Source organism: Thunnus thynnus, chromosome 5 (genome assembly GCF_963924715.1).
Source record: "Thunnus thynnus chromosome 5, fThuThy2.1, whole genome shotgun sequence".
Taxonomy (NCBI): domain Eukaryota; kingdom Metazoa; phylum Chordata; class Actinopteri; order Scombriformes; family Scombridae; genus Thunnus; species Thunnus thynnus.
In genome coordinates this window covers 19,589,654-19,613,257 of record NC_089521.1, presented here as the reverse complement: position 1 = coordinate 19,613,257, position 23,604 = coordinate 19,589,654, and the positions used below count along the sequence as shown (strand labels likewise).

At 39.7% G+C, this 23,604-nt stretch overlaps 3 protein-coding genes across 4 annotated transcripts in view; 1 reads left to right on the top strand and 2 right to left on the bottom strand.

The window, feature by feature from the left end:
* Positions 1-1,212, bottom strand: part of ccdc33 (coiled-coil domain containing 33) — a 45,972-nt gene extending 44,760 nt beyond the window's left edge. For both annotated transcript variants that reach the window (XM_067589856.1, XM_067589855.1), the window contains exon 1: positions 699-1,212. The gene's annotated coding sequence lies outside the window, so the exon portion shown is untranslated. The remainder of the gene's footprint in view (positions 1-698) is intronic.
* On the top strand, positions 100-17,167 carry stra6 (signaling receptor and transporter of retinol STRA6). Its single transcript, XM_067589851.1, has 18 exons — positions 100-275; positions 3,412-3,817; positions 5,235-5,301; positions 6,320-6,402; positions 7,698-7,831; positions 8,444-8,610; positions 9,546-9,671; positions 10,426-10,490; positions 11,246-11,325; positions 11,416-11,477; positions 11,834-11,996; positions 12,240-12,315; positions 12,745-12,878; positions 13,392-13,509; positions 13,738-13,839; positions 13,993-14,156; positions 14,825-14,962; positions 16,079-17,167. The coding sequence occupies exons 2-18, from the start codon at positions 3,747-3,749 to the stop codon at positions 16,321-16,323; spliced, it is 1,995 nt and encodes a 664-aa protein (XP_067445952.1). The 5' UTR covers positions 100-275; positions 3,412-3,746; the 3' UTR covers positions 16,324-17,167.
* Positions 17,168-17,689: 522 nt separating this feature from the next.
* On the bottom strand, positions 17,690-22,062 carry islr2 (immunoglobulin superfamily containing leucine-rich repeat 2). Its single transcript, XM_067589850.1, has 2 exons — positions 21,785-22,062; positions 17,690-21,065 (listed from the first exon to the last, which is right to left on the bottom strand). Exon 2 carries the CDS (start codon positions 21,054-21,056, stop codon positions 18,912-18,914), a length of 2,145 nt encoding a protein of 714 aa, XP_067445951.1. The 5' UTR covers positions 21,057-21,065; positions 21,785-22,062; the 3' UTR covers positions 17,690-18,911.
* Between the last annotated feature and the right edge of the window lie 1,542 nt (positions 22,063-23,604).

The window sequence follows — 23,604 nt, the reverse complement described above, 5'->3', positions numbered from 1 at the left end:
ACTTGACCACATTAGTCAGCTCTGTTTCACAACAAATTTTTCTCAGTTTGCATACAGCAGCAAGTTTTATGATGTCCCTGCCACAGTTAGATAGAGACAGTTCAAAGTCCCCGTCAGACACTGCATGAGGTGTCCAGAAAAAAAAGGAAAGTTGCCCTTGAGATTGCTTTTTTTTTGTTTATGCAATTATTGAACCGCTTCAAAGTGGGTGTATAAAGTGATGAAGACTTAAAGTTCCCCAAACCAAGAGAAAGACAGCACAAGATAACAACAAGGTAAGAAAATGATGTCAAACTGAATTAGGCCTACTGTGCATTTTGTAGGCTAGGATGTTTATGTTTTTGAAAAGTTTAAGTGTCAGATGCGGTCAGGTAGCGCGTACAATGTGTCTTATTTAAAGTACATATTGTTCAAATTTGTAATTGCTGCCAGTAGTCCTGTTTTGACAATTAATTGATTTTCCACGCCTACCTGGTGCTGCAGCACACCTGCAGGCGGTCGGTAAGTAGCTTAGCATCTCAATGTTTATAAAACGTATTAGCCAACGTAGCTGATATAGAGTGCAATCACAACAAAGCAAATTTCTGTCGCGACATTTGACTGTTCATGATTAATGTTGCCCTTGAGAGGTGCATGATTGAATAATGTACACTCATGTTGCAGAGGGTCCAGCACAGGTGACTATTTTACAAAGTTACCTGTTGTGGCTCTCGGGCTGAAAGTCTCTTTGTTAGTGGGAAGATCAAGCTCAACTTCAAAGGCATGAAATTTGTACGTGATGTCTGTGAGAAACCGGATCTAGAGAAGCCCGTCTGGCTGCTGCTGTCCACGGAAAATGAGTCAAGCATGCTCAGCTGTAGGAAGCAGGACAACAATAGAATACCTGTGCTTCACTGCTGCAGCCTGTAAACTGTGCAAAATATGAAATAAAGCGTCATTTAAGTTAGTCATCTAGAGAATGACTACCTAAAAGTCTAATAGGGAGGCTTAATTTCTCCTGAATTGCTGAAGCAGTTTAATGGTTACAGCATGGAAACCTTTGGGCTCCTCAGAGTCCCTGAGTGGTGATTTTATTGATATGAAAATCATTATGAAGAGTTATGAAAAGCATCCTCCTCAAATGGAAAGTCTTTTAGCAGCATTAATGGTAAAGGGGTGATTGATCTGTGTTGGAATTGTTGCCAGCCATGAACCTTTCAAGGTAGTGTAGCAAATTATGAGGTGGAGATAAAAACATTTTAAATTCATGTATTATCTTTGTATTTTGGGTTTTTTTTAAGGACTTGAGGTAAATGTTTACTAAGTCTGTTCAAGTTTAATTAATTATGTATGCTTGACACTGTTGATGTTGCTGTTTGGATGGTTAAAGATTAAATTGGTGTATGAGGTCCATCAGTAATTAAATTATGTTTGTTTTTATGAGGCTTATACTTGATATATTTCCTACAAAAATATCTTTTGGGCCGACCTCCTAAACCTGATACAAGTGAACTGTCTGGCTCAATCAAAGTGCTTCTCTGTGATGTAATTATAACTGTTCAAAGCATTCTTTGTTCAGTGACCCCTTTATTTGGTGGGGCTGTCTTTTCTTTGGAGCACATTTGATTTGGTGGCTTACTATGCTTGAGAAACCCCGTTTTCTCAGGAGTGTTAAGAGGGAAATTTTGTTGCTTTATCAAGTTGTGTGACTGTAATCCCGGCATAATGAGTGTATGCTGACATGGAGGCAGTGTTGCAAAACTGACTTAGTCTCAGCCAGCTGCAGCTGAATGCAGGAACAGATTTCTGCAGACATATTCCACAAGATATGTTCAATCTTTTGTTTTGTGTTGTGTTGCAGTGGTGCAGTTAAATGTAGACAAGTGCATTTATTGTCACTTTATTCTACTTGTTGCAGAAAGAAAATAATTGGAGCTAAGGTGTTGCCATGACCCTTGACCTCAGTCTTGGTAGCACTCACATGCTTGCATTTCACTTAAGTCGGAGGCTCTTTGTGATCATTTTTCCTCTCTTAATACTGTTGTTGTAGGCATTAATTGAAAGCGAAAGAAATAGAAAAAGCTGCTGCTTAAATCTGGCTTTTCCGTCACCAAGGAGATAACTCATAGTCCTGTTTTGACATTTCTAACCCCCTCCAGAGAACTGAAGAGCAACAATAGAGACTGAGATAAAGAGAAGAACAGGAGAAGCAGGATGCTAAAAGGACAAAAAACAAATCTTTGATAGTTAAAGCTGTGACATAGAGATGATAAACCCCATAATCTAGTGTGACGTAAGTGTTTTGCTTGTTGTTGAATGAGCCTGTTATATATTATATAAGACATATAAATAAACTTATATTATGATCTTCAGAGTTGCAACTAACAATTATTGGGGTTATACATCAATCTTATTATAAAATAGTCTGAGATTCGTTTTCTGTCCATAGACTAATCAGTTAATCGTCTAAACATTTTGGCACTAACATTGTTTAACAGTGAAATAAGAGAAACAAAAATATAATTTAGACTCATAAAATATTTAGTCCATGAAATTTGTTATTGGACAATATTTGTGTCTCGTGAGCTGACAAAGAAGATACAAGAAGAATAGGAACATGTAGAACACTCTGAAAGCTTAGATTAAATTACTTTCCTCTGGGCAGTGTGACTGAACCTATTGTTGAATCCATTTCATTCAAGTATCATGTGCTCTGGTGAAAATATAGAATCTTCCTTTTCTCATTATAGTTGTGCGATCTTTATGAATAGTTTACAGGATGATTTTTATTACTATTTGGAAATTACCTGTTGTCTCCTTTTCTGATCAATATTGTTTTTCTAAGAATTTCTTTGAAACAGCGTACTAACTTGTACTAACTTGACACCAGCATGGCAGAGTACAGATACAAGTATCTAGTTTATAAAACTATTTTCACATGAACATGCCCTTGGAAAACCTTATCTTAATTTATCTGCTGAAGACAAAGTACTGGGTTGAATGAACTCTTCCTTGATCCTTATCAAGCTGTAGGTGCAGAGTTATGTAGTGAAGTAAGGTGTAGTTTCATCCTGTTTCATATGATTTCACGTTGTTGCACTGGCCATCAACAAGGACTCATATAGCTGGTAACCTTTCACAAGTTTAACTGAACCATGACTGAAGGGAACAACCGGAGAATTTCCCTGTTATCAATGTGGAACTTCACTCTGATAGGAATGCCTCATCGCTCCCAGCTACCCACACAGTCCTAGCTGGAGTTTTATAAAACTGCACACCTGACCCCTTCAACCACCAGCAACAGGTCCAATAACACAACTCCAAAAGTAGATGTAATCCCAGTAAGCCGCAGGTGGCCTTCCACATTGGCTGCCCAGATCTCCACATTTTTCCCTCCTTTCACACACTGCCCCCCTCTCGCTCTCTCTCCAGGCTCCCAGTGTGGTGGTAACCCTCAGCTGAAATAGGGCCCTTGCAGGGTGGAGGCAGCACGCTGCAGCCAGGATCTGTCACATTACTCTCAGCTCCACGGTGGGACCGGGGCACCTGAATACAAGCTGTGAGGGAGGGTAACAGAGTGTGAGTGAGAGAAGACCAAACACAAGGAAACAAGGACGCCACTGCAGCAGCAACAGAGTTCATCTTGCTGAACTACAACTTGGGAGACTTTTTCCTCTTGAGTAAAAGGGGTCTCTCGACACTGTGGTTAAAACTTCTCCAGCTCCTCAAGTTCAGACTTTGGATCTGTTTGAAAAAGAGACAGCACAATGGATAAGGATGCTCTACTGGACTATGAGTACCCAGACCTCGGCCCTGTGCCATCCAAAATTGAAGCTGAGTAAGTACTTTATTATCATCTTTCTGACTTTTTTAGGTTCTGCTTCTTGTCCTAAATGTCATCCACTTATATTAATTTTGTATGATTTTATTGTTTGTCTAAAAATCACCATCATAAAAACATATGTCTATAGTTTAATGTGTATTAGTAGATGTTCCAACTTTTGTAAGTCTGAACAATTTTGCAGTGAGATACAGCTCTTGCAGAGATATAAAGTGACACTTGGCACACTTCTACAGAGCCACTGTCAATGTGTGGTCTTGTTTTTATTCAGTTCACATGTCATATTATAGTAGAGGCTGTATCATTTTCATGTTTTAAGAATGCAGGTTGCTCGGGGAGCTGGTGTGTTTTGCCCATTGAACCTACAGTATGAGAACAAAGACAAAGAATGAACAAATTTAAAGTGCACACAACCCAAAATAAAATGTGCCACCATGCAAGGTTGGATGTTGGGCAGGTAATGAACCAATGTCAGAATACCTTACAGTCTTACAACAATACTCTTTGCTCCTGGGCCATCCCACAATGCAACAGGGTGCATGATGTATTTCTAGTAAGTTCGTTTTGGGATGTTCTCTGAAGTCCAGTTTGCACCTCCATTTAAAAAATATACCCATGTTTCCATTGGCACAGAGGGACTAATAGAAAAAATATTTATATTTAATAATGCCTTTAGATGAACAACATGACAGAAATATTATGGAACAAGTGTAATTTATCCCCAGTCAACATATTTAGCTAATACACCATCTGGCTGTCAAATAAATTAAAGGACTGTGGTGAGTTGTGGTCTGAAAAGCTTTTATGTGGCCACTAATGTAGCTCAATAGCAATTTTAGCTAGCTGGTCTGCTGCTATTTTTTCTGCTTTTGTAAACAGTCAAATGTCCTGCTGTGCCTCCTCATCAGCCAGCTCTGACTGCAGAAGTGTGAATTTTGACATTGCCTTAAATTCACAAGTGCTCTGGTGGAAGAGTCTGCTCTCTGAGTAACAAATTCACACACTGTTTGGACAGGTAAGAGACTGACTTTAAGAAATGTCAAAACATCCTTCCTGGAAGCTGCCACCTCTATATGCTCTTGTTTTTTTTTAAAGATTAAGAATAGTTCATGTATGAGGCCTTCTCTGAATATCAGAGTTGTAATTACTACCTCATGACCAGGCATTCCTGCTCTTCCAGTGTACAGGAACGTGAACATAGGCATTTGTTGTTTCCTGAGTCACGCTGATACCAATCCGTTTAAATGCAAATCTCTGTTACGGGATTTCACAAAGTTTCCAGCCACAAATGGTCCTGACAGTGACGTGTGAAGGGTTTAGTGAGGTGCAGGTCTGCTCACCCACTCAAAGCCCTGAGTTATAAGTCTCACATTGATTGTTTTGCTCATGTGTGAATGCTTTGTTCTTTTTTTAGAATAATTCCTCCATGTGACCCCACCGCTGATGACAGGCTCTACCATATATGCATCACTGCAATATCTGTGAGTTACATTACACTGTCCTATCATTCATGCTTTTGGTGTATGATATCACAATTTGTTGTCAGACATGAAGAACATTTTGTGATGTGCGGCATTGAGATTTCACGGTTTTCTTTCCCTTGATAAAGTTATGCAGGGTTTGGCTGTCAAAGGCGGCTCTATCTAATAATCTCCACCAAGGAACTTACTGTATGTTTTGTTAACAGGATATCTCAAACACTTGAGAGCATGTTTTGATGGACTTTGGTGGAAGGTTAAGTCCTGGTCCAAGAAACAAATGATAAGGTTTTGATGCAGATCCAGATGTGGTTTTCATCACACTATGAGATTTTGCTTCTCATTAAATGCTGCATTTTTTACTTAAATATTAAAACATCTGTCACATGAATTCCACAATTGCCTATTAGTATGTCTTCTGGACGGGGAATTATGAAAGTTTATGAAATATTACAAAAAATATCTCATTTAGACAAGGGAGTTCTGCGCACTCTGACTTCTTTCTAGATGCAAATGAAGTAATAGAAATGCAAAATGACTGTTTAATTGAGTGAAGAAAATATATTGCTGCACAAACTGACCCTCGGGCTCAATGTCAAATCACTTAGTACACATCGAATATGTGCACCAGTAATGTTCACCATCTTTATCATTCTGCTAACTGTTTCAGATAAAATTTGAGTTTGGAAATTTTCTATGTTATATAGTGATATTACTGGGTCTGGATGCTTTTGGTGGTCGGTCTATACTGGCCCAATTTAGAACAAGGCATTCTTCCCAGCCTTGTGTTTCCTAAATGTGTTACAGGTCATGACAGGTCGCTGAACTCTCACTGGTCAGTGATCCTGACTGATGACAATTCATTCGGCCACATCCATGGGGAGCACTAATGAGACACAGGGTTTTGGCCTTTCATGGCATCAACTCCCCTCATTTTTAGTCTGAAGCAAAATGAGGCCTTAACCCCCAGCACAGCTTGCTGCACGGCATATAACGCTAACTGATGTATCTCCTCCTCTAGCTTGTTGTCATGCTGATCCTAGCAATCTTAGCCAGACGCACAAAGGTGGGCAACAGACAGAAAGGGATCCCAGGTTTATTCAGGTGAGGCTCTATTTTATTTTATATTTTCTTGAATGTCAGAAAACACCATGGTTAAATCATCACATTGGTTGTTTTGCATGTCTTAACCCTAAATTGCATATAGTTTATATTACTATTAACCATTCTCCAAAGATTTATTTCTTGATTTCCTGTCTGCCAGTCAGTAATTGGCTTCCATTCATCTTAGCATGGAACAAAGATCAACATGCAAAACTGTGGCTGAGATAGGAAAATCCATTACAATGAACAGTCAGTATGAGAGGCAGCTGAGCATTTCATTTACATGCTAAATTGTTAGACCATTAACAATAAGGTCACATGGATGAGGACGGTGTCAATTTTGTGGTTTTTTACTTTAAAAAGGCAACTTTTTGGTGGCTGATGTCTCAACTCAAAGTTTCACAGTTTCAGTTTCCCAAAAGCACTTGAACACACCAGTGAGCAAAAGATTTGAAAGCAATGCCTGCTAGCAACCGAATTACAATGCCACATTAAAGATACCCTGTGGAGTTTTTGATGACTAGTAGCACTACGCAGAGTTCCTGTTTAGTTTATTCTGGTGCACGCCCAAACTTTGCATGAGGTTTCACACTACTTCACTGATCTACAGTTTGCGGCAGTGCACCAAAAAACACAGGAAAAGGCAGGGTAGAAGGAGACTGCTAGCAAGTTAAAAATGATGTAAAGATACAGGTTTCAGATTCAAAATGATCATAAATTTGCTTTGCAAATGTTGTATGCGGAAGAAATTGTATTGAACACATTTGTTAGACCTTAAGGATAGAAAAAATGGGTTTTTGCTGGTTGGTTCCCTTGACTGGCTCATGTACCCTTGAGCAAGGCAATTAACCCCCAAATCTGCCTCAGTGAAGCAGATAAAATGTGTGTAAATGTGTGTTTCTGGAGCCGGGCGCTGATTGAAAAAGAGCTTAAATGGTCAGTGAACCTTCCCAGAATTTATAGAGGTCAAAAAACTGTCAAAAAATTAAAGCTGCCTGAGTATTCGCTCTGATTGATTTCCCTATCTCAAGCAATTTTCAAGTATCTGCAAGTTGATTTCCATATCATACTGATAGATGAATGGAATCTAAGTGCAGCCTGGAAGGTAGAAAACCAAACTAAAAATGTGGGATATGCTTTTAGTTAATAGTAATGTTAATTACAAACAGCTGCTAGTTAATGGACTAAAACACCAATATGGTAGTAAGTGTGATCATTTCTGCTCAATAACCATTTCAGCCAAATGTGAGGCTGGTAACATGTGGACTCTAAATACCTGCTGCTTGATTTCACAGTCCGGTCAACTTCCTGGATCATACACAGCACAAGGGCCTGGCAGTGGCTGTGTTTGGAGTCCTCTTGTGCAAACTATTTGGCCTCGTCATATCACCAAACCCCCTCCCCTTCACGACAGACTCCGAGAACAAACGTGAGGAGGCCGTCTTTGTTCTCCCTGCACTAACATCAGTCTGTCTGCACTTTTACACAGACTGTAAATCTTCCATAACCACATTTTGATGTTTCTTTTTACTTTAGGTTGTATTTCAGCTTTTATCTTAAGTTGATAAAAGGAAGGTTCTGTTGTGAGATTAGACAGGGACAGGGTCATACACAAAACACAGATAGATGTATGCACATAAACAGTATTTTTGTTATATCTGTGTTATGTAATTGGATTATTTTATTTCCATGTGTCTGTGTTATTTTCTACTAAAGAATTGGATGGTAAGCTTAACAAGAAGCTTTTTTTTCTGAAATGAAATTACATAAGAATTGACTGTAAGGAGTCGGTCCCCTGCTACTTTACACAATCCCCAAACAGTACACGGTTCAGCAGAGTATGAAATACTGTATAGTGGCTGTTTAGCACTGTGTGATCTTAAATCTCTCATAGTTTCACCAGGTTTTTAGGGAGGAAAAGTTGTCTTTAGTGTGTAAGTGAAGCTGATTAATTGTCAAAGTAACAATCTTGTATCATATGGTTCAGTAAATCTTCCTTTTGATGTTCTTGGTCTTTACACTGTATTTGTTGCATTTGCAGAGAACTGGGTGATTCTGGGAGTCTTCTACTACCCCGCGCTATACTACCCTCTCCTGGCATGCGGTACCTTACATAACAAAGTTGGCTATGTACTTGGTAGCCTCTTGTCATGGACGCACTTTGGCGTTCTCGTCTGGCAAAAAATTGACTGCCCCAAAACACCTCTGGTACGCACAGATCACTTTCAATACTACAATGTGTTCCAGTTCATTTATAAGAGATGCTAATCCATGGTCTAAATGGTGCCAGGATTTTTAAGTGTCACTTTCTTTGCAGGCTGTCATCTGTCTGAGTTTTAAGGATTATTTCAAAGATAAAGCTGTTTTGTTCTGGTCTGAAAACCCTTTTGTTACCAAACAAAGTTTGTCTGTAGTATATGTAAGAGATGTGATTTGAAAAGATGAATATCAGGCTTTGAAACTGGATTCATGGCCACATGGCTGAAGCATTAAACCTTACCCAATCCCAGATTTTGTGCCTCATTCACATTGTTTGGGTTTTCTGTGCGATGATAGGCTTCGACTCAAAACAATTAGTTCCACTGTCTGTTGGTCTTAATCAAGAAGCTTTGTCACAGTTAATCACTTTAGTGTGTCAGTAAAAGAGACACATCCAGGCTTTATAGTAGATTGTGTAATGGTCGTCTTTTGTTTTTAAGAGTGACATTGCATGTCTGTTTATCCCACTATGAGTTGGCACACACTAAACCCTGCAGGGAGTATTGAACTGATCTGCAAGACTGAACTTAATCACACAAACACACCAAATATTATATTTAGTCTTTCTTTGTAAGAATGGAAACAAAATGAAAATCACACTGTTACATCCCAGTATTTGATGTAAAATAATATTCAAAATATGTTTTTAAAAAGAAAATAGCATTTTCTCTCCCTTATTTGGACTGTGGAGGTCTCCCATTTTTGTGTTATAGCAGGGATCCCACTTAGCCAATCTGCAGACTCCTACTGCAACACACAAAACTATTTTTGTCCTCTTTTTGTGTCAATACAAAGTAGATTCAAGATGTATTCTTAGTGTGCCAATACCAAACTCTAATAACAAGTTGCTAGGTGATGTAAACTCTTCTTTTATTTCTTTGCAGATACACAAACACTACTCCCTTTTCTCCAGTCTGCCCCAGATAGCTTGCCTGGCATTCCTCAGTTTCCAGTATCCCCTTCTCCTTTTCAAGGGCTTAAAGGGAACTGAAAAGAACAATGCTACTGAGGTAAGTTTGGATCTGACAGCAGTTCCTCTGGCATGTGTATCTCAGGTTGGTTGTATAGCTCTTATGGCACTAATTATTTGGCCTGCTTACATAACCAACTGGATATATAAGTGCCTGTGTTGATAAGTAGTCCATGTTCACGTAAGCCTGAACTATTCAAAAACAAAAAAAGTCTCACTAAGACGCACATTTCTTCTGAATCTGTGCACATGAGGAACCTTTATAAGCCGTCCACTAATCAAGAGGCTTATTGTGTTCATACAGTGTTCGGCTGAAGGAAAATGTGAAGGCCAATGCAGCACGCCAGTGGCCTAATCATTTTAAGTAGATTTGATGTAATTGGTTTACGTTATGTTCTTGATCAGATTATGAAAAGGTTGCGTTGTTTTTTCACCGAGGAGACACAATGCTGCGTTTATTTGATTCTAATCTCAGCATGGGTGTGACAAAGCTGGGGTGAGGAGATTGCCTTGAGTTTGACTCATCCCCCCCTCCTGCACCCGACAGGAACGTGCTTGACACCACAAGTCTGTACAGATACGTAACCTTATTGTAAGGAGGCTTAGTTTGTGAGCTGTTCTTTTAAATCGCACCTTATGCTCCACAGTGGTTTGCAATGTTAAGGCCCGACTGAAGCATTTGTGATGCCAAAAATCAAATGAGTTCACTCATCTTTGCTACACTATCTTAGCCTATTCACTATCTACTCTTGTCATTTGGCTTCTTACATGGTTGCTGTTCTGTTTTCTATTAGGATCTAAGCAGCAGCTACTATAAAGACTATGTGAAGAAAATCCTCAAGAAGCCCACCAAAATCAGGTGAGAGTGTCAGCCTGTAATCAACTGAACTTCTGCTCAGTCCTTTGTAGTTTTGCAATGTGGAATTTGGTGTTTTACATCAGTTCATGTCATGTGCAGATTTCAGTGACAAATGCTTATTTACAGGAAGAGGTTGTTTGTACAATCCCATCAGTGGGTGTTGAAGTTTCCCGACCTTGAATGTATCCACTGTTACTGACAGATATATTCACAGGACTGACTGAGACAGCGCAAAAACACATCCACCTTCCTTTGTCTCTCCATTCTAACCGAAAAATGAACTTTTATCAGAGGAAAAGGATGTGGAAAGAATATCCATTACAATAAAATATAGCAGGGAGACTATCTAGCAGAAACTGCTGCCCTGTTGAATTGTCCTGAACACTGAATCCTGAATGCTGAGTAAAGAAAAATTCTCCTACAGTGATCACTTTTGTAAACAGCTAAATCATACATCTACTGGCCAAATGATTGTAAACATTTCCTCATGCTGTCAATATTAACAAATCACGCAGAGGTTATCATGGTGAATAAGCACCAGGAAATAATGCATTTCCTTTCTTCCTTCCTTTTTTAGAGAGCATTTGACTATACCTAGAAAGAAACACATTTCATTTAATTTGATGTATTCAAGGACGATAGCAAAAATGCTGTTGTCTGTAGAATTGTTCATCTCAATCTTTCAAATTCAGAGAAGTATGATGTCAAATGTCAGGGTTTAAAGTTATAACTCTGTTCTTTACCTGTCACCTCAGCACTTCTAGCACAGAGACACCCAAGCTGCCTCAAAGAATAATTGATGCTGTGAAGTCATACATTTACACACCAGAGGAAGGTAAATACGCCACTTTGGTCTTGTTCTACATATGTCTTTTAATGCCCTGAAGTGTGTAAGTATTATAATACTTTACTTTTTTTTAAACAGCTTTCCGATTTCCACTGAAGTTGGCTATATCTGGTGTGGTGTCATTTATAACGTTGTATCAGGTAACTTAACCTTATTTACTATTAGACTTTGTAACATATGGTTATCGTTTGAAATAGAGAAGAATACATCATGACGTAGTGATTACATACTATATGTAATATGTGCACCTCTGTTTTAGCCTCTGACCTTGGCCCAATAAGATCCCAGCAGGTTACATTTTATGCTATTGTATCACCAGGAACTCAGTAGATTTTAAGAGCTACACTGTGTTCACCTGTAAGTTAATTATCAGCAGTGGATGATCCAAATACAGTGCAAGCTAGTTTTGATTCCACATCTCTATAAGTTATTGTATTGCCATGCTGGGGTAATAGTGTTTCCGGTATTGAATACATGTATGTATTTGTTCGTTTAGGTGGGGCTGCTAATCATCTTGGCAGTGGTGCCGTCTCTCCAGACTGCCCGCTTGGGAGTCGATGAAGACGTCGCCAATCTTTTAGCTGGCTTCAAGATTATGTTGTCTCCAGACAAACATGAAGTGGTCAGAATAGTGGTTTACTACATGTGGTGTGTAGAAGGTGAGTGAAACCCAGAGAGCAGAAGCAGCCATTTAGTGATATGAGAGATGTAAAATGTACATGTATTTACTTTGGTACACAGTAACAGCTTGTTGCACATATTTTTATAAACACCTCCAAGTACAAGCTGCAGTAGCTTTGTGTGTTAATATGCAGAAAACAATATCATAATTTGCTAATTGTCAATGAATGAGATCCTCCTATAGTGAAAAATCTGAATGTCGTGCTCTTTTTTTCTTGCAGTGTGCTATATTTCAGCGATGACCCTGTCAGGCTTGGTCAACCTGGCAATGCTCATGCGGTCCATGGTTCTGCATCGGTAGGTTGGAGAACAAAAGTGCAAAATAACTCTTTTCTTCTATTTTAATTTTTATTCTCATTCCAAGTTTTCCAAGAACCGTGAGCATGCTTTGCATTCTGGTTCCTTCATTATAGTGTAATGGTTCACACAGGAATTATTATAACATAATAGAGCAGTAATCATCCAGACAGACAGAAAAGCATTCAATCTGTGTTAACTGCTGCTAGAATTGAAAATGGCTATTAAGATAAGAAATTAAATACTGTGCTATTACCATAAATTATGTCATATTAAAAAAAATGGGTTTCTGAGTCAAGTATGGAATTGCATTTCGGTTGTATCCTATTCAAATTTACCTCTTCATTTTGCTATGTAATTTGTTGAATCAGTTTGCATAAAGCTGCATTTTCTTGATTGTTTTTTTTTTGTTTTTTGTTTTTTCTGTAGGTCAAACCTGAAGGGACTGTACAGAGGAGATATCTATAATGTTTACAACTGCCAGAGAAGGATCAGGGCTTCCCGGCCCGCACTGGTCTGCTGGATGGGATACACCAGCTTCACGGCAGCTCACATCTGCATTGGTATAGTAAAATACTGCATATTAGAACAATTTTGACTTTTTATATAATGTTTTCCGCTATACATTTGTCTTGCTAACATACAAATGCTGCTAAGCCTTTAATGTTATTCGTCATCACGGTTTGTTTTGTACAATTAAATACAATTACAATTTCTAAATAGAGGGATATGTTTGCACATTAGATCATACATATTGTAAGGGCCAAACAGTAATGACAGATTGAAAAGATCCTCACTTAGCCCGCCATTCAATTTTTATCATTTCATGTCATATTCATATCTTTGCACAAGCCTTTTATGTATCAAAATGCATTTTGACTCAGCAACCGATTGACTCAGCTAGAATAAAAGATGTGTCACGGTTTTATATGTGGTTCATGAAAGGATACTTTTGAAGTTATGTTCTTGAGGCCTCATTAGAACTGTGATATGAGAGAAGAGTGGGTGTGCAGTGTGTTGGATGCTGGACAGGATGTAAGCAGCGAAGCCCTGAAGCTCTGATCTCTCCCCTGCAGGCATGATCATCCAGACCATGGTGTTCTTCCTCTGTCTCCTGATCGCTGTCTTCCTCATTATCATGCCCGTCCTGCACGGACAGAATCTGATTCTCTTTCAGATCCTGTGGAGCATGTGGTGAGCATCGTCACACCTCTCACTCATTAATCTCTGTCCACATGGGACTTTATGACTAAGGTGTAATCCCGTCACTCTTTTCATGTGTTTTGGTTGATTTTAATGTTTTGACTTTTTGAGAGAGACCATCAGAAACCACAGGATAACACAAAAAATATGTATTTTTGTACCTTCTATCTTTTTCATAACACTACTGGAGATATTTGATTGTTGATTCTGTCCTTTCAGGCCTTTCTGGCTGATGATTCTCTTGGCTGTGTTGATTCAACATATTACCGCCAGGTTTTGTTTCATCAAAAAAACAGCAGGCACACGAGACCTAAACAACAGGTGATTCATTGTGGACTTTGTATTTATTGCTATATATATATAGTGATGACTTTTGGACCCCACTGTATATTTATAATGTGCCTGTATGTATTTTACTGCCAGATAATTGCAGCATAGCCTTGTATGTTACATTCATTCTAACCTGTTTTACAGGGGTAATCTGTTCCTGCTGACATACCTGCTGTTTCCAGTCAATGTTCTGATTGGGGTGCTACTGGCTGTCTGGCGCATGATCATCACAGCCCTGTTCAATATTGTCCACATGGGACGCTTAGATATCAGTCTCCTTAACCGAAATGTGGAGGCATTTGATCCAGGTGAGCCACTTTGCATCAGTTTATTGTCATCTGCATAAGAAATATACAGTATATAATTGAATATAATAAATATATTGTATCGTGATTGTTCTGGATCCATTACATATGTGTTCACAAAAAAAAAATACAACAAGGCATTGCCAGAGAATTGAATGCTTTAGACTTCAGTGCACCCATATATTCACATTTCCCTACTTTCTTTCATGTGAAATCTTTTTGTTTAGTCTCAGACACACAATGTTAACGTATTCATTGGTATTAACTGCATGTTTTTACCTTGGTAGATGTCACTGTGTTTTTTTTTTTCATTCATCACTGTGAAGGTTTAAATAGAAGCAATTTTCTATGAGCAAATGCATTTAGTGATCCCACTTAGAGGCCAGAAATGCGTACCGTACCCACTTTACCCTGCTAGGCTCAGGGCAGCTCATATGATATCTGTATTCTGTGCAGTGCAAGAGACTCTAATTACACACCAATCTCTGAAATGGCTGCAGATTTAAGACATCTGTTGTCAGGAAAAGCAGGTGGTTAAAAAAAAACAAAAAAAAACGTGTGATTGTACGGCCATTATGTGTGATTGCCTCAAAGCCAACATGGGGTGCAGTCCTACGTGTTTATTGCTTTTGCCCAGTCAGAGTGATCCCCCCTCCTGTGTCTGTCTGCAGCCTACCGCTGCTATGCTCATTATCTGAAGATTGAGGTGAGCCAGTCTCACCCCGTGATGAAGGCCTTCTGTGGGATGCTGCTGCAGTCTGTGGGCCAGGAGAGCAATGCTGCACAGAGGTCACGGGATGCTGAAGAGGGTTTGTAGCACAAAACTCAGTCCACATCATAGATTGTGAGCTGAATCGTTCACAGCTGATTCAGTTCACACACACTATACTGCAAAACATATTCTGTGCATTCAATGTCCACACTCAACAATAAAAGCAGTGTGGCATCTTTGATTTCTCCGGAGAGGTTTAAAATTCAGCAGCAGGTCACTGTCACACATAATCAGATCATAACACTGTCTTGCACGCGCAGGAGAAATGAAAGCTTAGCAGCTCTAATTTAATATGTCACACAAATTGAGTCTCACTGTGGAATAATTTACAGTCCTGGTGCTGGTCTCAATCACATCTGTCATAAACTAATCAGTTGTCATTATGGCGTGCCCACAGTCGCCTGAGGCCTCAGCCTCTATCACTAAACACAATGCAGTTTAATAGGTTACCATTATATGTATAATTTAATGAATAGAAATGAATCTGATGCATATGCTCTACTTTGATATTTACACTGTAGCTTTATTTAAAAAATGTGAATATCTACTTTAAGGCTAGCTTTTGTCCTGCAGTGATGGCACTGACTCAAACAGGAGATGAGTGAAAGTCATCTACTTGTGGTGACAGCAGGACAAACAATGCAGTGAGCAATAAGCAGGAAAATGCATCAGGGCTCATCGGTTGTGGTGGAATCCGACTCTGTCTGGTATCTAGTCATAGCTGAGACAAATTACAATTGTTCGTTGGACATGTTGCTCGTTTGCATCCAGAGAACAATACATTATCAGGAATAATCTATTGTCATACAAAGATTAGTTCTCGAGGAGCTGATAACACAGATGAGCTACGCTAATTGCCTGTTTCATATTCATGTAGCCCAAGGGGCTTTAGCTTTCAGTGTTTTAATGACAAGCCCAATATGCTCCCACCATGCTTACAGGATTAGAATATGATTGGTTTCTATTATTACTCTTTCTGTAGTATCTAGCTGGTCCTGGGTGGCCTTAAAATGTTATTCTTCTCCCGGTCTAGTTTAGATTTTAAAAAAAAAGGTTATCTATTCTCATGATTATATAGGACTTGTGTATATAGTGTCTGCCATCAGAGCAGACATACAGTACCGGTGCTATCATGATGTCTGTATGTCCTCAGGGATCCAGCTGGTCCAGCAGGAGAAGAAACAGCACAAAGTGTCCACTGCCAAGAGAGCCCGCGGGCACTGGCAGCTCCTCTACACCCTGGTCAACAACCCGTCCCTGGTGGGTACAAGGAAGCACTTCCAGCATCAGACCACAGAGAGCTTTCTGAATGGAAGCCTGAACCGCAGCACCAAGGAGGGGAGCAAAAAGGAGGCAGCAACCAAGGAGGCAGAGGCCGCTGCCAGCAACAGAACATGAACATGACCCTGATGAAGGATTGGCTGCAAAGTGTCTTTTGATTTTGGGCAAATTATATAGTCATATATCATTTGTCCGACCCCTCTATAGATGTGTCTGCGTTTGGTGAAATAAGTGCACTTATAGCTCAGTGCCTCATGTAGAGATATTCACCAAGCCTCTCCTGTTTGTCTGGAGGTTGTGCGTCCACTTTGTGCCCTTCGTGTTCTGCTGGTTGTTTATGTGTGAGGCGCCACAATCTCCAGTCTGGTGGGAGAGCTTGTGTGGCACTGATCTCCCATCTGACCACACTCATCATGTGTCATTCTCAACACATTTATGTGCTTATTTTGGGATATGACTCGTTTGCGTTGTTTCAACCTATAAGTTAATCACATATGTTTCCCAATATGTTGTTATTTTCATATAGTTCAGATAATGCAAATTTTAAGTTATCCAAGCTGAACACATGGATGTAAAATCCACTAAGCATCCTTTTAAAGAGGCTATTTATATGTAGAACATTTGACTATTTATGAATTTACAGAATGAGCTGTTTTCATAGGCTGGGTAATAAATTTTCTTTTTTTTTCTTCAATTGTACACGTTTTGTGTAATTAATAATAACCTGTGGAATAGGAACTACCAGACAAATGAAGCTGTTTGTATTTCCTGTTTTATTTGTAGCAACACTTGCTGCTATCAGCTTCTTCGTGTTGTTGTCTAAACTCTTCTCTGGTTTCTGATATTCACCAACTTACATCTTTTGTTTTTGCATTTACATTGAAAATGCCGATTTTTAAGTGAAAATATGAACCCCCGAATTTTCCTTCTAATTACTGTGAAAAATAAAACTGAAACTAAAGTTTTCTCTTTTTTCAGTCGTTTATATTGTGTAATAATCCATTCTGTGTCCAAATCCATCTGTGTGTTGTTCTGTTGTGTTAAGCGAAGATGAACTGAATTGGACTGAAGAGAAAATGAAGACAAAGAAGGTTCCTTTGTGTCAGATCAGCGCGTTCAAACGCAGCAATTTCTTATTTATCTTGCTCATAAACATATTCCAGCTCCGACAATCTCAGGAATAGCCTCTCAGATTTTTTCTCTTTTGTTAAAAAAACGACAAAGAAGTCAAACCGAGATCTTATAAAAATTAGCAACCAAATGAAACATATACTAAAGAAAGATATAAAATTTTAAAAATTCCTTTATAAAGTCTTGATTGAAATAATTTCAAACTTGGATTGATGATCTCACATTTTATTACCCTCTTTATAAATGTAATTTCTTTATTTCAGGTGAATTTAGGAGAAAATGTGGCTGAATTCATTTTCTTCTCATAATCTGTGTCCGCAAAATCAGAGACAAATCCAGAAAATAGCCTGTATTGTTTCATATGTTTTATTAATTCCACTTACATAAAATTATATCAAAAAATCCTGAAAGGTCACGGGTTGTTTTTTTTTTCGCTTTACAACATAGTTCACAAAAACTCACTATGCATCAAATTACAAGACAGTGAAGCCGCCTGACGCACACATGCGCCCTTTTATTGAGGCTTCATAAAAACTTACTTACCGTCGTAAAAAAGAATCATTTAAATTCACATGGCTTTACATCACAGGTTGACAGTAAACATCTAAAGTCCTCTAGACTACACTAATAAGAACCACACAAGGAAATACGTGTGACATGCCATGGACACGTTCATTGTAAAAAGCGAGAGTATAGCAAGCACCCGTTGATTAAGAGGTTACAGTCGCACATTTTTAAAGCCTTACATTACGTGAAACAACATTTGTCGGTAAATAACCAGGGATTTCATGTCAAGCACAACACAGCTGTAAGAGAAATGTCCCTTTTAGGCACACAGGACAGCGGGCAGGGCGCTTCTGTGTGCGCTCTGAGGCGCAATTCACCCAAATATTTGCACAATATCATTTGCCAGTTAAAAACTTAAAAAAGACTCCAAATCTGCGATTAATAAAATCCGTGGACGAGCAGAGTGGAGCCGGAGCGCCGACACCTGAGAGGATGATAATTGGCCGTATTTAGATTTTGTTTTTGTTTTGTTTTTTTTTTTGAGAGAGAGAGAGGGCTAATCCACAGCCTTGCACATACGCACACAGCTTAGAATGAGCAATGGTCCCTGATGTTAGTTAATTTCAAATGGCTATAAATATATTGCAGTTTTTGCTTGTTTTTTTGTGCTCTCGGTGATAAAACTTTTCACTTTTTGCCCTCAAATTACGCTTAACTCCGACGAGCTCCGCGTCTCGCCTTATGCACAATTTGTGCCCATGCCCATCTGTGTCTGTCCTGCAGAAAGGGAACATTTTGTTGTTTTCCTGTCCAGTTTTGAGGTCTGATAAACTGTAGAAATGTGTGCTTGCATTGTAACCTTACGGCTGACTACAAATGTCACATGAATCAGTTCACAATCTCAGCGAATGACGGAGTACTTTCTGAGGTAAAAAATAAAAAAGAGCCACCTTTTTAATCAGATGCCATTGTTTTCACGTATAGTAATGGTGGGTGAGTTACCTGCTTGAATGTAGGCTACTTGAAAGTAAAATATTTTACAATATACTCGCAGACATCAGCGGAGCTCAGCGACTTGGCTGCTTGTAGTTGCCATTGATCTCCTCCGAGATGTTGACTGCCTCTGCTCCCAGCGGTAATCTGTCACTGTACTCTGAGCCCACTTCAAACTCCTCTTGGTTGGTTTTGGATGAGGATCCGGGGATGGACTCTGTCACCACGCTGCCCTCAGCCTCTCCCTCTCCGTCTCCTTCGTCTCCGTCGGCCTCTCCCTCCCCTTCGCCCAACTCGCTGGGGTTGAAGGTTTTCTCTGACTCCACAAAAGATGCCCTGGGATCAAAATCTCCAGTCATTTGTTTCTCCATCTGATCCGGGTTCTGAGCCTTCATGATCAGCTTGTAGGTCTTTCCCTGGTACTTGTATAATAAATGGCAGCAGGTGGCCCCCAGCAAGGGCACAGTTGCCAGACCCAGCAGGAAGATGCTGACAACTACAATGATAAGCAGGGAGGGGATCTTCTTCCTAGTTGTGAAGACAACTTGGACTTGGCAGTCCTGCCCCCCATAGGTGAGACAAAGTGTGTAATTGGTGCCAGGCTGTAAACCGTGGAAGCGGTAGGAATTAACCCCTTCCGCTATGTTGGACCATTGAACCATGGAGTGTCCATTACCTGTATTTACACAGAGGTAGAGCATGTCCAGGGAGGCTTTACCAGATGAGGACTGGAACAGACCCAAAGGCTCTTTATTCACTGTTTCCAAATTTTCAGTCTGACTGAGATGAAGGTTGGATTTGCTGCTGGGAAGCTGCAGCGGATTCAGCTGTACTTTGGCCTCCGTCTCCGACACTTCCAGCGCAATAACACCAAAATCAAAAGTGTACTGCTTCAGGTCCTCCAAGCTCATGTTGAAGGCATGGTTGGAGATGTATTCACTGCTATCTCTCACACCACACTTGCTTGCAAAGGTGCGGTCCTTTGAATCACCATCAACCTGCCCTATGCCATCATGTTTATCTGATGAGCCTCCAGGACTAATCTTTGTCCTTTCTTCGGATTTGTCCCAGTTGATCACATTGTTTTTGGAGGTCTTAGGCTCTGTAGGCTTGTTAGCAGACGGGCGGATCTTGTCCACTGTAGAATCGACTGTTGACTTGCTGGCATGTTTTTGGGTGCCTGCCAGAGCCACTTTAACACTGCTCTCTGCCTTTCCTAAATCATTCACTGCAGAGCAGCTGTAATTTCCATCTTCCTTTTTACTCATACGTGGGATGATGAGCGTGCCATTTCCATAAACGAGAAATTGATTGTTGGTTGTTTTATCATTGATTGGCATATCATTTATTTCTCCAGTGGAGGGCAAGGGGAATATAACATTTTGATTTCCTGCATTCACCTCCCAGCTGACCTGTGGTTTGGGACTTCCTTTTGATTCGCAGGTTAAGATGACCATGGAGCCCTCATAGAGCTCTGTGTTCTCAAGGTTTGGCTGGTAGGTTATTGTGACAGTAGGGGCCTTACAGTTCAGCGTGGGGATTTTTGTAACCATTATACCTTTCAGGTGTTCAGGGGCCTCACATAAAATACTGTTTGGCTCAGGAACAGAAATCTTAGTTGTTGTGATCCAATCCCTCAGCCACTCCAGGTTGCAGGAGCATGTGAAGGGGTTGTTAAAAATCTGAAGGTGCGACATGGAAGAGAGGGCATCAAAGGTACCTGTCACAATGGTGGTAAACTTGTTGTTGTTAATGCGCAGCGACCTCAGGTCTTTGAGTGTAGAGAAGGCATCCTTTGGAAGATTCACCATTTCATTGTTGTTCATTTTCAGAAGCTGCAGGGCAGTGAGGTTGTGCAGATCCTCCCAAGGAAAGTTCACAATTTTGTTGTAGCTGATGTCCAGGTTGCGGAGCTGAATCAGGGGGGCCAAGGTGTCCGTCTCTATGGTAACTATCTCATTATGGGCAAGCCAGAGAGAAGTGACCTGAGTGATGTTGATGAAGCTTTTACTTTTCAGTAATTTGATCTTATTAGCAGAGAGGCTCACAGTGGTAACATTAGAGGGTAGACCCACAGGTACCACCAGCAGATCTTTGTAAGCACAGTCTGCAAACTGGTGGGCAAATTTATCCTGGCAGCTGCAGAGCTCTGGACAGCACTGAACAATGCCGATCACAGTAGTCCACAAGGCAAGGAGCTGCAGAAGCCTTCTCGCCATTTTCTGCGCCTGCAAATATCCATTAACAATTAGCCAAGAGTCAAATTGTTATCAGACATTTATAAAACATCCATTATGTCCATTGCACCAGCAGAAATTTATAGTGAAAGCTTTACATTTCATATCAGTTGAAATGTGTTTTACTAGGTAAGTGATGCCTCTTAATAGGACATCAAAGCTCTCAACATTGCACTACAAACTCATAAAAAACAAAAACTGAAAACACTTGGTGAGAATACAACTGCTGCTCTCACACAATCTGACTGAAAGCATCAGATGCATAATGACAAGACATGATACTTTGCCCTAAAGCACAGCACAAAAACAACATATAATTTTTTGGTGTTTTGGACATCCATGCACTTAATAACAGCACATATGCACATATGCTGTGTGTCATATTTGCAGCAATTTCAGGATCAGGTGCTCTCTCCTGCCCTGAGCGCGTCTCCATAAACCAGAGGACACAATCTTTTATGAACCTTTTATTTCTGCAGTTAACCAAAACATTTTGCTTTCAGCAAAAGTTAAAATACAATGTTTCCACAATTCATTTCCAGAGCAGCTTTTTTGCGCTCATGAAAAGATGCCCTTGTGATTAATGAGAGTTGCAATGAACCTCAAGGCTATTGGCGATTTCTTCCTCCTTAGCTTTGATTTGGAAGATGCTGCACAAGGTCAGTATTTTTTCATATTTTCACACATTATAAACTACTGAATCATCTTACCTTTCCAATGTTAACTTCAATTCCTGTGTCTTATAAATCACTCTCGGAGTTTGCAATCCTCTGAAACAAGTTTAATGGTCGAAAAAACTCGTATCCTCATATGTTGTGGATCCTTTCACATGACTTTTGCGGAACTCGACAGCGTTGATGAAGGGCGGTGGAGGGATCATTTTTTTCCCGGTAAGTCGCTGTTGCAGTCCGACGGCGCTTTTTTCCTCTCCAGCGAGTGTGGGATCCACTGCGCGCTCCCGCCGCCGAGGAGCGAGAAAAGGAACCGTGAACGCGCAGCCTCTCCCATCTCGCTCCTCACTATTAAAGATACAGAAGCTCCGCGTCCTCCACCCTCAAAGAAAATTCATAATTTAGGAACCGATGTTTAATTTATTACCCCGACCCAAGCCTAATCTTTGACCTCATTCGGTCTGGCTGCAGCCTATTGTCTTTAATCAAAGGACTCAACCAAGAGTTTCCAAACAAAGATTTTAAGTTTAGTTGTGCTGCGACTATCAGGCTACAGGCACAGTTTTCGACAATGCTGCAATATTAATATATATTAGTATTTATCTTGAATTAAATAAAATAAAGAAATAGGAAAAAGTATGAAAAGGCTGAATTGAAAAATGTCCAATGAGAGAAAAGCCCCAAATACTTGAGCCACATCAGGTGGCTGGTCCAGGTTAGTTGATTGTATTTGATTGAAACAAATCATCATTAAGCTATGTGACGCTTGGATTCATTCATTCATTTAAAGAATATAAGCCGGAAGTGGCATCTACAACTGATACAAAGCGTTTAAAGATTTAAGACAAATTTGTTTTTCTTAACCTACCTACCCAGAATTTGCACAAAGTATGTACATACAGGCCTATCATTTTGTGTGTATAAGTCACTTGCGTAGCCTATGACTTAAAGTATATTATTTTAAGATAAACGCTGTTAGTATTAGATTTAGTTAGATAAATAAATAAATATATTTGAGTCATGGATCAGTGTTAGTACTTGAGGAGACTTGTTTCCTGTTAAAATACTGCCACCGTCTGGTGCACTATGAACTCTGCCATGTCTGTCTGTTTCCCAGTTCAAACAATACACTACAATGCATGATAAACGTACAATAGATACGCCATCATATATATAAGACAATATGTAAATGTAAAAAATGAATGTAAATACCCAACCTCTGCCTTTCACATGGCTTTTGTTCTTAATTTTCATATAGTTAATATAATAGTAGCTAGTCTTATTTTCACTCCTATACTGCTCTCTCTCTCTCTCTCTCTCTCTCTCTCTCTCTCTCTCTCTATATATATATATATATATATATATATATATATCTGTATATCTGTCTCTCTCTCTTCTCACTTCAATCATAAAATTTTAGGCTGAAGACTTGGTTTAAAGTTAAGGCAAGGTTAGGGTTAGGCAAGTAGGATTGTAAGTCAGAGTGCAATATGACTCTGGGGGGTAAACTGTAAATATGTTAGTTCTTAAACAACAGTGCCCTCTGCTGTCAGAAGACTGTAATTACAGACACAATCTGTATCATTCATGCAGTCATAACAAGCCTGTAAGAAAATTATACATAGATACAAATATTAACATCATTAGGAGTGGTGAGACTTGAGATCCATGAAAAAGACAGGTTGAAATAAAGATCCTCACAGTGTTGTCTGTAATCTCATTAAACTGCACGTGATTAATGTGTGCTGTCTGATGGGGGTTCAGTTCAGGGTAAGGGTAAGGGTTGGACCTTTTGATAGTTTAAATGGAGGGTGTATCCCAGTGGCTCAGTGGCTCAAAAACAATCATAAAAAGACTGT

What these genes read in the sequence shown, in the direction of transcription:
- stra6 (XM_067589851.1), top strand. Translation starts at nt 3,747, where the DNA reads ATGGATAAGGATGCTCTACTGGACTATGAGTACCCAGACCTCGGCCCT. An exon ending in AAGAAGCCCACCAAAATCAG is followed by an intron (nt 10,491 to 11,245) that starts GTGAGAGTGTCA and finishes CTGTCACCTCAG; the next exon opens with CACTTCTAGCACAGAGACAC. An exon ending in CATTTACACACCAGAGGAAG is followed by an intron (nt 11,326 to 11,415) that starts GTAAATACGCCA and finishes TTTTTTAAACAG; the next exon opens with CTTTCCGATTTCCACTGAAG.
- islr2 (XM_067589850.1), bottom strand. Translation starts at nt 21,056, where the DNA reads ATGGCGAGAAGGCTTCTGCAGCTCCTTGCCTTGTGGACTACTGTGATC.